At 28.4% G+C, this 13,900-nt stretch overlaps 3 protein-coding genes across 5 annotated transcripts; 2 read left to right on the top strand and 1 right to left on the bottom strand.

Moving 5' to 3' along the window:
* Positions 1–3,535: 3,535 nt before the first annotated feature.
* Positions 3,536–5,081, top strand: LOC109598942 (U6 small nuclear RNA (adenine-(43)-N(6))-methyltransferase). Its single transcript, XM_020014848.2, has one exon. The coding sequence runs from the start codon at positions 3,614–3,616 to the stop codon at positions 5,039–5,041; it is 1,428 nt and encodes a 475-aa protein (XP_019870407.1). The 5' UTR covers positions 3,536–3,613; the 3' UTR covers positions 5,042–5,081.
* Positions 5,082–5,262: 181 nt separating this feature from the next.
* Positions 5,263–13,007, top strand: LOC109598789 (UDP-glucose 4-epimerase). 3 transcript variants are annotated; one of them, XM_049961741.1, is made up of 6 exons: positions 5,263–5,297; positions 8,288–8,555; positions 8,610–8,723; positions 8,781–8,960; positions 11,695–11,808; positions 12,204–13,007. In XM_049961741.1, the coding sequence occupies exons 1-6, from the start codon at positions 5,278–5,280 to the stop codon at positions 12,609–12,611; spliced, it is 1,104 nt and encodes a 367-aa protein (XP_049817698.1). In that variant the 5' UTR covers positions 5,263–5,277; the 3' UTR covers positions 12,612–13,007. The 3 variants fall into 3 exon arrangements, with proteins under 3 accessions (XP_049817698.1, XP_019870272.1, XP_019870278.1); XM_020014713.2 differs by lacking the exon at positions 5,263–5,297 and adding an exon at positions 7,876–8,224; XM_020014719.2 differs by lacking the exon at positions 5,263–5,297 and adding an exon at positions 7,876–8,229.
* Positions 5,313–6,544, bottom strand: LOC109599038 (CCAAT/enhancer-binding protein gamma-like). Its single transcript, XM_020014975.2, has 3 exons — positions 6,321–6,544; positions 6,168–6,262; positions 5,313–6,025 (listed from the first exon to the last, which is right to left on the bottom strand). The coding sequence occupies exons 2-3, from the start codon at positions 6,255–6,257 to the stop codon at positions 5,792–5,794; spliced, it is 324 nt and encodes a 107-aa protein (XP_019870534.2). The 5' UTR covers positions 6,258–6,262; positions 6,321–6,544; the 3' UTR covers positions 5,313–5,791.
* Positions 13,008–13,900: the final 893 nt, after the last annotated feature.

The following is a 13,900-nucleotide window of genomic DNA, read 5'->3' as shown; positions in this document are numbered from 1 at the left end:
TGAATATTTTAGTAGCTTAGGTTTTAACATCTGAGGCCACCAATTTCCAAAATTAGCCGCTCTTGCTCAGTTCATTAGTTAAAGATATCCATTTAATTTACAAAATGTATTTTTTTGTTCCAAAGTATGTTGTAAACTTCGGCATGTGCACATAATAACTATTATTATGGGAACACATACGATTTTTCAGACTTCTTGAATGAAGCTATTGTTTCATTGAAACAGACAACATGTGCAATTCTATATACATGATTGATTCATTGCAGATATTAATATATAACTTTTGTCAGTCAGAATAGAATTGAAAAACAATACGAGCACCATCAGTAATTGTTTACATCTGGCGAATTAAATGTTATATTAGACTATTATGAAATGCGAGGTTTACTTTCAAATGTATTAATGTGAAAGAAGAATACGCAACAACAAATAGAGAAATACTGAATGTATGTTTTGTATTATTATTGGCACAAATTCAACACTAGTTTATAAATTTTAGGTGATATATACCTAAGTGCAGATGGCCATTCACCTAAATTTCAACCGTCTAAAATGTTAAATTTTCTTACAACTTCCAAAAATACATTGAAAACATGTCAAAACAAAACGTGTATTTTCTATGATGAAATACACTAACAAAAGTTACTTTCTAAAGATTTTTACAACATTGAAATTAAATACAATAGACTAAATTTATTTACATAAATAAATGTCAGTACATGTGTATCTACACCGCAAACAGTAAGTACTGACAAGATCTTGCGTGAAAATTAATATTACAATATACATATGCATGTATATAATAGGATATACAAACAATAAGACATAAATTATCATGTAGAAGATAAATAAGATCTGCTAGATGTAAAAATAAACATCAAAACAAATCGAAAAGTGAAAACGGAAATAATGTGAGCAAAAAATTTTAAAAATATTTATATAACATTTAAAAATATTTAAAAAAAACATACGTACAAGTGAACTTTGTAAACAAAAATGCATCCATTGAAAATAATAGAAAGTTGCATTGTATAGCTTTGACAAATAGTCACGTTTGCTCTAAGTGAAATTGGTTAGTCAATCTGTTGATCCAAATTATATAAATGTTTGATTTTCCATCACGCTAAATTTATAAATTCGTGGAATAAAGGCTACAAGGAAAAAATCGTGAATATTGGTAAATCTGTGATAATTGTAAACTCCAATTTACAATAAAGTTGTTTGTTTATTCTGCGTTTAGTGGGTTTTTGTTCCAAAAAGTCAGGGACTCGTTACATTTGTAATTAAACAAACATAACGAGCATTTAAACGAATAATACCCACAGGAGGCACATTTGAAAAGGATAGGAAAGTACGAATTTTGTTTTGCAACTTTTCTCTGAAAAAAAGTATGAAGGCTACATAGGTATTCATGAAATACAACAAATTGATGATAATTTTTTTACCTACTTTTATCTGTATGGTTGTCACGTTCTTATGAATAGATGGCAAGATTGCAATCTAATAGTTTGTACGTTTAATATGACTGTTTAGATCATTTAATTAGCCTTTTCTAAAACTCGATTAGAATATTAAATAAGATGAGTAACACATTTAACTGTGGGTTTTTTGAATTTTAATTTAATTTACCAGAAATTCAAAATTATACCAAGTACTTTTGATTATTTGAACTTGATTTCTCTTTTTATATTTTAATTTTTTAACTATGCAGCGTGACGTTTATCCTCCTTATCTGTTGTACCTACAAACTAATAAATTTTAAACGGATCTAGATGGTGTTAGATCTTAACAATTCAATTAAAGATAAATTCTATGCAAATAGTAAGATGTCAGTTCAGGAAATAGTCACGGCTAAAATCATTGATATCAATTAACCACGGAGAAACAGCCGTACTTGAGAGTTTAAGCGAACTATTAATCCAGGAATACTAAAAGTCTTGATCGCTATTGTCTTATGGAACTGACCTTAGGATTGTGACCAAAACCTTGGACGGCAAGCGATTACGATTTTTAAGAAAATTCACACACGTAAATCTATTCGGGATTGATTGCCATGATAAATTTTATTCTGCGCAGATAATTCAGGGTTAATTTTTAAGGTATATGCGAATTTTGATGTCATTAGTGTTAATGCACAACATTGTAGATAATTCATTTGAATAAGGAAGTATTAATAATAAAAACTAATTTTATAAATATTAGTAAATTAATTACACTCCACAATAAATTATGTACACAATAAAGCTATTTTAGTTCACATATTTATTCTGAACCATAGAACAACGTAAATTCAAGAATTAAAGTAAATTTAAGATATTAGGTTACCGCCTGTTCAAATACTTGGTCAAAACAAAGAAGGAGTAGAAAGAACTGAGAAAAAATTAAATAGCAGCAATGATCTTGAAACGGAGGAAATTCCTCATAATAGTAATCCTCCTGACGAAAACCGTATTGATAGCCATACAAGAATACGGGAAGACAATCTGGAAGACTTAAGAAGCTGAGGTTAACATCAGAAAGCAGTGAAGTATTTTTATAGATTTGTCCTAACTATAAAACAATAAGATATGTACTTGATCCTAATCATTTAAATAAGGAAGTATTAATAGTAAAAACTACTTTTATATATATATATATATATATATATATATATATATATATATATAAAAGTAGTATATATATATAAAAGTAGTATATATATATATAAAAGTAGTATATATATATATATAAAAGTAGTATATATATATATATATATATATATATATATATATATATATATATATATATATATATCAGTAAATTAATTACTACCCACAATAAATTATGTACACAATAAAGCTATTGTATTGTACTCTTAACCATAGAACAACCTAAACTCACCTATCTCAACTGTTTCCAATTATTTCTTCTTTATTTACCAGAACTGTGACTTATTTTTTTAAATATTAAGTGTAAAATACAATCATATTTTTTTAAAACGTGATGAAACTTGATTAAGAAGATTGGACACATAAACATTTTCGTCACCAATATGATAGAAAGGAGATGTCTATATAAATAAATAAAAGTTATTAGCATTAACATTCACATTATGAAACACTGTTCAGATTACATACAAATATCATGAGAAAATACAATAATTAAAATATACATAATTCGTATACAGTCCACTGTGAATTTTTTTAAAACGAAAGAATGGCATCTTCTAAATAATTTCGTCAAATTAAACTTTCACCGTGTAATTTTTATATTCTTTCGAGATCACTATCTTTTTCCTTACACATGAAATATGATCCTTTGTTAATTGTCTGCTTAATTATATTATTGTACTTCCACTTTGTGCTTAACGTTTTTTCAATTTTCTTATGTTCTTATGTGCCACACTTCATTAAAAGTAGAAACGGTTTGTGCTTGCACACAAACCAAATTTTAATATGTATGCAACCAAACCACTAATAAAGAAACGTGGTTGCATAACCACAACTGAGGAATAAAAACATAACCTACTTTAAACGTTTGAATTTCGCACTATTTTAACAGGTTTTTTCGCATCAAAAAAAGTTGTTAAAACGTGTTACGGTACGTGAATGAACTGTAAATTAACACCGACAACATGTCGATGAATAAATATATGCATCCACGAAATATCTACAAATCACCGCCGAATTTTAAGCAACTGGCATTGGATTTTCCCGAATTTCAAAAATTCGTCCAACAAGACTTCACTGGAAAGGTGTCGCTCGACTTTAAAAATTTGGAATCGTTGCGGGCGCTTTCCTGCGTGCTGCTAAAGAAGGATTTCAACTTGGATGTGCATATTCCTTTAAACAAATTAATACCAACAATACCATTGCGATTAAACTATATTTTATGGATTGAGGACTTATTACAACTGTTTGCAGATAAAAGGAAAACCATACAGGGCATTGATATAGGCACTGGAGCGTCGTGTGTTTATCCGCTGTTGGGTGCAAAGAAAAATTCATGGAGATTTGTTGCTACTGAGTTGGATTCAGAGAGTGTAGCAGTTGCTACAGAAAACGTAAAACGAAACAGTTTGGAACATTTAATTAGCATTGTTCATGTTCAAAATGAAAACTTGATCATGAATGTTGTGGGTGATGGGAAGTTCGACTTCTGCATGTGCAACCCTCCATTCTTTTCCAGTCCAAAGGAACTGCATCCCTTTTTTAAAGCAAGGACAAGGAATAGGCCACATCCTAAAAACGCGTTTTGCGCCACAGAAAACGAAGTCGTCTCTAAAGGAGGTGAAGTTGAATTTATTGCTAAACTTATGCATGAAAGTAAAATGTTAGGTAATAAAGTAGCAATATATACAACAATGATAGGGCATAAAAGTAGTATTGCCCCATTGAAAAAACTACTTAGAGAATTAGAGGTGCATAGTTTCAAAGAATCTGAATTCTGCCAAGGTAACACCACTAGATGGGGACTTGCTTGGACCTTTGAGAACATTGATTTAAGGAAAGTAACGGACCCAGTAAAATTGGCTTTCCTGAAAAGTAAGCCAAAACCACCAGTAACTCATGTTATACCATTAGAATCTGTTCATGACAATAGTTTAAATATTGTAACTGATAAGATAATGGACATGTTTAAAACTTTACACTTCTCTTGTGAAGAAGTCTCAAGAAATAAAGTAAACTTAAGATATTACGTCACCGCATTTTCAAATACTTGGTCAAATCAAAGAAGGAAAAGAAGAACTGAGAAAAGATTAAATAGCAGCAATGAACTTGAAATGGAAGAAATTACACATAATAATAATCCTCCTGTGGAAGACCATAGTGACAGTCATAAAAGAGGAAGAGAAGAAAATCTGGAGGGCTCATTGTTTAAGAAGCTGAGGTTATCATCAGAAAGCAGTGAAGCCAGTGAAGGAGTATTTTTTAAATTTGTCCTATCTATTAAACAATTTGAAAAAGGTATTGTACTTGATCTTAATTGTGCATCTGAGACTGACAACAGAGATTACCTGTACCAAATATTGCAATACATTAAAAACAATTATAAAAGTTAATATTTGACAATAAGAATAATAAATAATAAATAAAAAATAATGGTTGTATTATTATTGTCTAAATTAATAATTAAGTTTGGCATGTAAATGTCTGGTTTTAAAACAAAATCAGTTGTTCAGGAACAATTTAAATTTTAATAATTGATTTTTGGCAGTTTTAAAATTTATTGTCAACTTAACTATTGAAATGTCTTGTCTGGCAGACATCAAGTATTAATATAACACATCTGAGAAGAATGATCAAGGTTAAAATTGTGTAAGTATAACTTCATAGTTTTTAACAAATTTATTAAAAATAATACAGTGGTCCTGCATATATAAAACAATTAGAATTATAAAATTAAATTCATACACATTATAACATAAATATATTTATCACAATCCCAATTTAATTGATACCTTTTATGTGGGTGAATAAAATTTGTGTTTTTAAGTTTGTACTAACAAATACACTACAGTTTACACTCACTAGTTCAAAATTTGATACACAATAATCATTTCACAATAATTACAATTATAAAACTACTTCTCATAAATATAAAATATACATATAAAGCTTTTATATTCACTAAATACCTATACTACTACTTAAAGGACTATATCAAACATAATACTTAAAATTAAAGTTTCACAATCATAATATTATTAAAGGATATATCATAATCAACTCATATAAATGACAACAGATTTCATAATTACACAATATTGTTCACAGAACTAGTGAGTGTAACATATTAAACACAAACTTTATTAATTTGGAGCAGAATCATCTGCAAGTAATTTTTGCAAGTCGACCCCTTCAAATTTCGATGAATCCACATTGTTTGATGCATGTGCCAAAAACAGTTCCTTGAGGAATCCCAGCTCCTTGGTCAGCGTCTTAACTTTTTCTTCCAAGACTGTGTTTTCATTCCTCAGTTCATTCACCCTGTTCAAGGTCTCCTGTGTTTTTTGCTTTGATTTTACTCTACTCCTTTTTACTGCCTACAAAGCAAATTAAAATTAAATTTGAACATTGTAAACACTGCAAACACTTGTAATATTGTACACTATGCATTTATTTTTACACTGAATATGTATATGTTTAGATTAGACATGCATAATATATTGTAATGCAAAAACTTACCAAATTATTTCTATCCCTCCTTTTGCGATACTCATCGGAATCCTCCCCCGATTCCGGACCTTCTTTTTTGACTCTACCTCTTCTAGGCATTTGTACTGTAAACAAACAAGCACACATTATGGAACGAATGCGTACACTATCACATCCACTTACTCAGTAAGTAATTATCCTGGGCGGTATTATCGCTGTAATTTGTGACGATTTAACAACAACCTTTAAATTTATTATTGCGAAATATTTTGCAAATTAGGGTAAGTCTCCAGATGTCAAGTTCAGTCAATAAGGTTAAATTTTCTATGGTTAGATCGAATAAAATCGTTCATCGACATTTCGATGTAACGTTTCTAACAGTGGCGTAGCTATCGCCTGTATCCTAAAATAAATTTACATGTTAAATTTGTCAAAACAATTATAATTCAACAGCAAACAAAACAAAAACTTACCAAATGAACGTTTATCTTATCACATTTTAATATGCAGTTGAAGGACAATGTAAAATTAAATTTAAATAAATACTTGCAATATTATAAATATTTCATTTCAATGTTTAGTTTTAAACAGACATTTTTTGTTTCATTATTACTTTATCAAGTAAATTATTTATATATATATATATATATATATATATATATATATATATATATATATATATATATATATATATATATTTAATAAATATTTTTTGCTAAATAAAAAGATCGATTCATTTTCTTTTTAATATTTTAAATAAGGAAAACAAAAAATTACATTTAGTTAAATGTCTGAATGTTTTCACTGCCCTATTTAAAAGCACATATTAGAATAGGACAAAATAATATACAAATTTTATTTTCACTTATGCAGAATTACATATGTAAATAATTCAATCAATATACTGAAAAAATGTTTAATATACGATGTTTTAAAGACTTAATTGATAAAAATTATTAACTAGCAATAACCATTATTATTTAAGATAAAATGTTTAAATATTTAAGATAAATACGTTTAATGATTTATAGTAATTGTTTCTACTAACTGTCTCGTATAATAAAAAATATTTATTAACATATTAACAGTAATTAATTAAACAAGTTATTGTATAAGATAATCTCAATTTATTAAAAAAAATCAAAATCATTAATTAAAATATTCAATAGAAAATTATAAATAATATATAAATATATATATATATATATATATATATATATATATATATATATATAATCATAATTAAGATAAACATATTTATATCAGCGTAAGAAAAGATGTTCAATAATATTTTGTTATTGCATCTACTTAACTAATTATTTATACTGGTATGACGAAAATATTATGGAATAAGTTATCGCTTTTCCAATCATCAAATACACTTTTCAAAAACATAAATCAATAAATTCTTTTATAGAGATTTGATACTCTTACTTATTTTTACATATATACTTTATTATATTAAGTAACTGAAGTTAATTGAACTCAAAAAATACATCCCACAATGCAAAATTTACTACTTAATTTACTAGACATTACTAATTATTTGTATTTCAAGAATGTTTTACCAATAGGATGATGCCTATTACATGAAAATCGGTTCTTAACATTTGTGTGGACGTGAGCGAAATAACGTAAAACCAGTTCGGCCGAATCGATACCCAAGTCCAAACGGACCGTATGGATCGATACCCAGCACAGTTCCGTTGCCTCCACCACTGCGTGACCAATTCGGTTCTTCGTTTATCGGGAGTCAAGGGCCGCTTATTTAAATTCTATTGTATTTCAAATCAATCAAAAATCTTGAAAATGACAGTGTTATCAATGTATTTATCGTCCAATTGGATAGGTGAAAATCGATAAAATGTTGAAGATTAGTGCAGTTCTGTCCTTCATCTGCAAAACGTGTTCTTGCAGAAAATCACTGCTCAACAGTTGACGTATACAATTTGGTACGTTTTTGAACTGTTTGGTTTATACAATAGATAAGCATAACTAACTGATAAAATGCTATCTGTACTATATAAATGTTCATTTGCATTCGCGCTCGTATATTATGGTGTAATACCGCTTGGGTACTTAACAAAGTAAGGTAAGTGAGCACTAGTGAGATCGATGTTTTAACGCCGCACATAACTTGGTGCTTTTAGGTGGTGGGTAACCCATGAAAAAATGAAGGGAAATAGTACAATTTTGGTCACTGGTGGAGCTGGTTATGTGGGGTCTCACACCGTAGTTGAATTGTTGAACAACAATTATTCAGTAATAGCTATTGATAATTTAGTCAATAGCTATGCTAAAGGCAATGATGAGAAACCAGAGTCCCTTAAGAGGGTTGAAAAGATTACCGGTGAGGCAGTGACTTTTTATAATGTGGATATCAGGGATAAGGAAGCACTGGACAAAGTGTTCAAACTTGTAAGTTAATTAATTTGATTTTGTTACCTTACTAACTGAGTTGCTTTGTTTTAGCACAAAATTGACTCGGTCATTCATTTTGCTGCTTTAAAGGCTGTTGGCGAATCAGTGCAAATTCCTTTAACTTATTACCAAAATAACATTGCTGGATCAAGCACACTTTTTGAGGTATAAGCTTCAAATTAATTTAATTGTATATTTTTTGACAGTGTTAATTTATTACAGGTCATGGCCAAAAATGGTGTTAAAAGTTTAGTGTTTTCTTCATCGGCCACAGTGTATGGAAACCCACAGTTTCTACCAATAACAGAGGATCATCCAACTGGTCAAGGCTGCACAAATCCTTATGGAAAAACCAAATACTTTGTTGAAGAAATTCTTAAAGATGTGTGTGCTTCAGATCCTGTAAGTAATTTTCAAGTTCTTTACTTAAGCTGTTTCTCATGAGATGAATCATTTGTATTAATTGATTTCTGAGTCATTTCTTACAAGTTACATCACTAAATTATGTCAGTTTTTGGCATATTTCCTTGAGTATTTAAAGTAGTTGATCTTATTAGATTTAATCCAATTATTCAAAAATTTTACATAATTAATTTGCATAGATAAAAAAATTAAATTCATTCATAATTCATTCTGGGACTTTATATCACACATTTAACTTTATTGTTTTTATCAAATAATACTTTATATCCCATAAAATAAAGCTATACATTACTTAACTTTATGACTGATAATATTAAAAATAAACAAATTTTTCCAATTGATCTGTCATAAATTATACATGTTGTTTTACCGTTAATCATGATTCTGCTGACCGTCAAAAATCATAATTTTACTTACGCCAATAGGTAATTTAAGATTCATTATGTAGGTAAAGGATATCCTTTAATAATGAGTATCGAAATATGACTAAAACACGTTTCGATCAACGTCAATACGTTAATTTATTCGACCACAAAATTTAAAATAACAAAAGTACATATTTATCGGTTAAATATTTAAATAACATAAATAAGAACAACAGCAGCACATCGCATGTTAATTATGCTACACCATATTTTTACACAACTACAAGATGTCACGGAAATTATACAATTATTGCTTGAGACATGTTTCAAATCATTTATAACTAAGCTCATGTTTTATGGAAAATAAAACCCTATATAACATCGCCATTTTACGATACTTAAATCTAGTGTGAAAACTCATTTGAAATTTGTACATGTTGTATAATTCTAAAGCAATAATTATTTTAATATCTGTTGAGGTCGGTACAAAACGATTTGTATTTCGTGTCGGCCAATTTATTATTTAACAATAGAGAAAGCATGAACCATCTGTGTTTTGTCCACGTTGCCGTATTACGTCACGGCGCCTATCTTCTATTTTACATTCGATTAAATATAAACAAAATTCACGTAGAGATTCCCACGTGTTATATAACGGTAATGAGACTACCGAATTAAATTATTTAGAACGTTCTTGCCAAAAATTTAAAGTCGGTCGTAATTTTTTAACCGTATACAATTATTATTTCTACTGATATTACTGGTTCGCAAGTAGTTTGATAAAAGATTATATCTGTTGACATACTCTTATTTGAAAGTGCATCATGTTTTAAGTGTGTCACATTTTATATTAGAACGTCAATAATAAAGATAAATTTATATATACATACACACATAGTGTCTATGTAATAAATAACTGAATGCCGTAATTCTTTTTATTATATAAAAAATATATCATGTAATATGCACTAATACTTAGAAAATGTAAATATTTTGAATTAAAATGACCTAGTCAAGTTTATTGATTGACCAGATAGTGTATTTGTTATTGTTTTACTAAATTTATTGAATAACATGATACTGAACCCCTTGTTTTCGATAGAATTACGCAGCGTACCGAAATATTTAACAATTTACGTTATAGATTATGCTCATTATCACATTTTCGACCTTGTCTTCCATCGTAGGTGAAAATTCTCTTGCTAATGTTTATATAATTTTATAAATATGAATTGCTTGTTATGTCACGCACAATTATCCTCAATTTTAAAAATGTAAACTGTACTATGTTCTTTGAACAATAAACAAATCTCTCTGTTAATACTGAAAAAATATGTACCAGTTAATTAGTTACAGAAGCGGCTTTTATAAATAAGCAAATATTCTTGGAAGTCATAAGATATATTTTTAGCGTTTTAATGTCTGGTTTATAGCAAGAAAATAAACGATTGTGAGTTTAGGTATACATATTTTTCTTCGTATTTCAACTGATTAAACATGGGCTGATTAAAATCTTAATGTATTATTGTAGTAACATGAAATAATCTTATCTATATTTTCAGAAAAACTCTTAATTTATAGAACAATTCACAAAGTAGTAACTAAGCAAATTAATCAGATAAGCAATTTTGTCAATAAAATAACAATTAACAACACATTTAAAGTACTTGTACTTTTATTTTTCTAATCAAATATGACTATGCAAAATAATTTATTCAAATATTGACCTTTCTTAACGTGTAAAAACGTATACGTTTCATCTTATTTTGGTAAATGTCCTGAAAAACAACACGAAAAGAATGCAGGATGTTAATGGCATTAATTTAAATAATGTATTCATTAGAAGACATACTTTGTTAAATGAATAGTTGCCGCTGAACAAATTAGCTATTAATTTATATCTTAAGTGCGTGTTTGCTAAATAAATACATAAGGCACTTAAAATCATCCAGGACATGCATGTATGAACAGAAAATGTAGTGAGATTGAGATTATTTGGTGTTATCTGGACAGAATCAGTAAAACATTTAAAAGAATAAATAATATAATAATATATAAATATAATTTATAACTAAAATCTCTAAAAACACTCAGCACAAATTTAAATTTTTTTTATTATATACTTTTATATTGCCTTTAACCTTATCCATAAACGACACATTGTCGTTAACAACAACAATTAAAAAGTAAATAACTATTCAATCATATTTAAATATCATTAACCTTCATGAAATAATCAAAAATTCTAAAAGTCAATGTTTCATAATTCAAAATATGCATTTTTTGTATTATTTCGTAACAATATTTTTTTTAATTTCATAAGTATATTAATTTTCTAATATTTTTAGGAATGGAAAGTTGTATTGCTCAGGTACTTCAATCCTGTTGGAGCTCATGAATCTGGACTCATCGGTGAAGATCCCGCAGGAATTCCTAATAATTTAATGCCATATATTTCTCAGGTAATTATTAATTGCATTTTCAAATTGTTTCTTTAGAGCGATGTTTTTTCTACGGGGGGTTTTGCGGAAGACGATTATTAAATTAATGTAGATACAGTTTTACTGATGATCAGATAAATTTGAGTGTGGGTTCAAAGAATAATATAATTTATAATATATGAAGTAATATTTATTGATAACATTTATAATAAATATATCTAGATCAAAAAATTTTATGATAAGTCATTAACAGAACATACTATAAGCAATTATATACCTCAGTATCATTAATAATTTTGCTTTAATATACACTAGCAAATAAAAATACAAATAAGTATTTCAAAATTAATTTGCTGGTAAAAAATTACCAAAAATGAAACAATACCGTGATTTTAAGCAAAATGTTTGGTTTTCAGGTTGCTGTAGGTCGTAGAGAAAAACTAAAAGTATTTGGATCTGATTATGAAACCCCAGATGGAACTGGAGTCAGGGACTACATTCATATCACAGATCTGGCAATAGGTCACTTGAAGGCACTTGAAAAAATGTTGAACCCATCGTTCCATTCTTGGAAGGCGTATAATTTGGGTACAGGTAGAGGCTACTCTGTACTGGAAATGATCAAGGCTTTCTCTGAAGCATCAGGCAAGCAGATCAAGTACGAGTTGGCTCCAAGAAGAGAAGGAGATATCGCCATTTGTTATGCAGATGCCACTTTTGCCAGGAACGAGTTGAATTGGACAGCAACACGGGATATAAAGGCGATGTGCAAAGATACTTGGAACTGGCAGAAGAACAATCCCAAAGGATTCCAAAATCCCTAAATTTATCATTCCCAGTGTATTTGTAATACAGACGATAATCTATAATTAAGTCCATGTTGTATTACAATACAAGCTTTATTGGATTATATTAATTATATAATTGACTTTTTGTACATTATGATCATACTTTATACATATACATATTTTTGTTAATTTATTTTGTACATAAAAATGCCAGTATTGGAAAAATAGGACGACCAACAAAGTAAATTGATTTGTAAATTTTTTAACTTATTATTAGCAAATGAGGTAGTTATATATTTAATGTTATGGAATATTTATTGCATTTTCCAGGCTGTAAATTATATAAACAATTTTTAAATTATTACTTTCTTTGTATAGTGACGTAAATCATTAAATATTGTGATCGTACAAATAAAATATATTTTTAAGAAATTGTTTTTATTATTTTCAAGCAATTGATACAGGATGTATTACAAATAAAAATTATTAATGATAATTATGATTATTTAGTAATTAATAGTATTCCAATATGATATTGTGTATTTATTACAAATTTAGAGCAATAGTTGATATTTACATCTATATCTAGTAATTCTTGAACTAATTTAAGATGAATAAACGCAGTAGGGATAAATGAATCAAAGATTTACGAAAATATTTTATTCATAACTATAATATTAAAAAATTCAATACATAAATATACACAAGTTGCGTGTATTATTCATATTAACAACGTAATCACATTTCTGTATAAAATATCAATTTAAACATGAAACTTATTCATGATAACAGGTGTTCTTCAAACGTCAAAATTGAAACGTGTTATTTGTACATGTTTTTGGTCGATCATTGTCTTTAAGTCAGCACTTAGCACATTTGGCAGCCCTAAAGAATCCACCTTTTCTGTATTGTCAATTTGCTTCCTCAAAGCCAGTAGACATCTCTGTCTTAAACTATAAAGCGGTAGTGTAATATAAACTTTAACTCTAGTCTCAAAGTTTTCTGGAATCACCCTGCCAGGAAATCTTTCTTGTAAGTATTCTCTTGTCGTTCTCGGATTATAAACAAATGAATTTCCTATAAGCAGTCGGTCCTTAGTTTCTGAGTCAACAGCAATCCATGGATGATACTTGTACGTATTGGCATCTAAGTAAGTGCCTTTGGATAATACATTGTACCTGATGTATTCACCCACAAAATTTATCCATATAATGTCGATATCCCTTTCGGTTCCATTTATAAACCTTACAAAAGCTTTTTCGTTGGACCTACGAGATCTTGGTTCCTCAGTCATATTCCCCGCCAACGTTTAAAATTAACCTTAA

The sequence above is a fragment of the Aethina tumida genome, chromosome 1, assembly GCF_024364675.1.
Source record: "Aethina tumida isolate Nest 87 chromosome 1, icAetTumi1.1, whole genome shotgun sequence".
NCBI lineage: Eukaryota > Metazoa > Arthropoda > Insecta > Coleoptera > Nitidulidae > Aethina > Aethina tumida.
The sequence above is the reverse complement of the archived record's forward strand: the minus strand, read 5'-3'. Positions and strand labels throughout refer to the sequence as shown.

What these genes read in the sequence shown, in the direction of transcription:
- LOC109598789 (XM_020014713.2), top strand. Translation starts at nt 8,145, where the DNA reads ATGCTATCTGTACTATATAAATGTTCATTTGCATTCGCGCTCGTATAT. An exon ending in ATGTGTGTGCTTCAGATCCT is followed by an intron (nt 8,961 to 11,694) that starts GTAAGTAATTTT and finishes TAATATTTTTAG; the next exon opens with GAATGGAAAGTTGTATTGCT. An exon ending in TAATGCCATATATTTCTCAG is followed by an intron (nt 11,809 to 12,203) that starts GTAATTATTAAT and finishes TTTGGTTTTCAG; the next exon opens with GTTGCTGTAGGTCGTAGAGA.
- LOC109599038 (XM_020014975.2), bottom strand. Translation starts at nt 6,257, where the DNA reads ATGCCTAGAAGAGGTAGAGTCAAAAAAGAAGGTCCGGAATCGGGGGAG. An exon ending in GGAGGGATAGAAATAATTTG is followed by an intron (nt 6,026 to 6,167) that starts GTAAGTTTTTGC and finishes TTTGCTTTGTAG; the next exon opens with GCAGTAAAAAGGAGTAGAGT.
- LOC109598942 (XM_020014848.2), top strand. Translation starts at nt 3,614, where the DNA reads ATGTCGATGAATAAATATATGCATCCACGAAATATCTACAAATCACCG.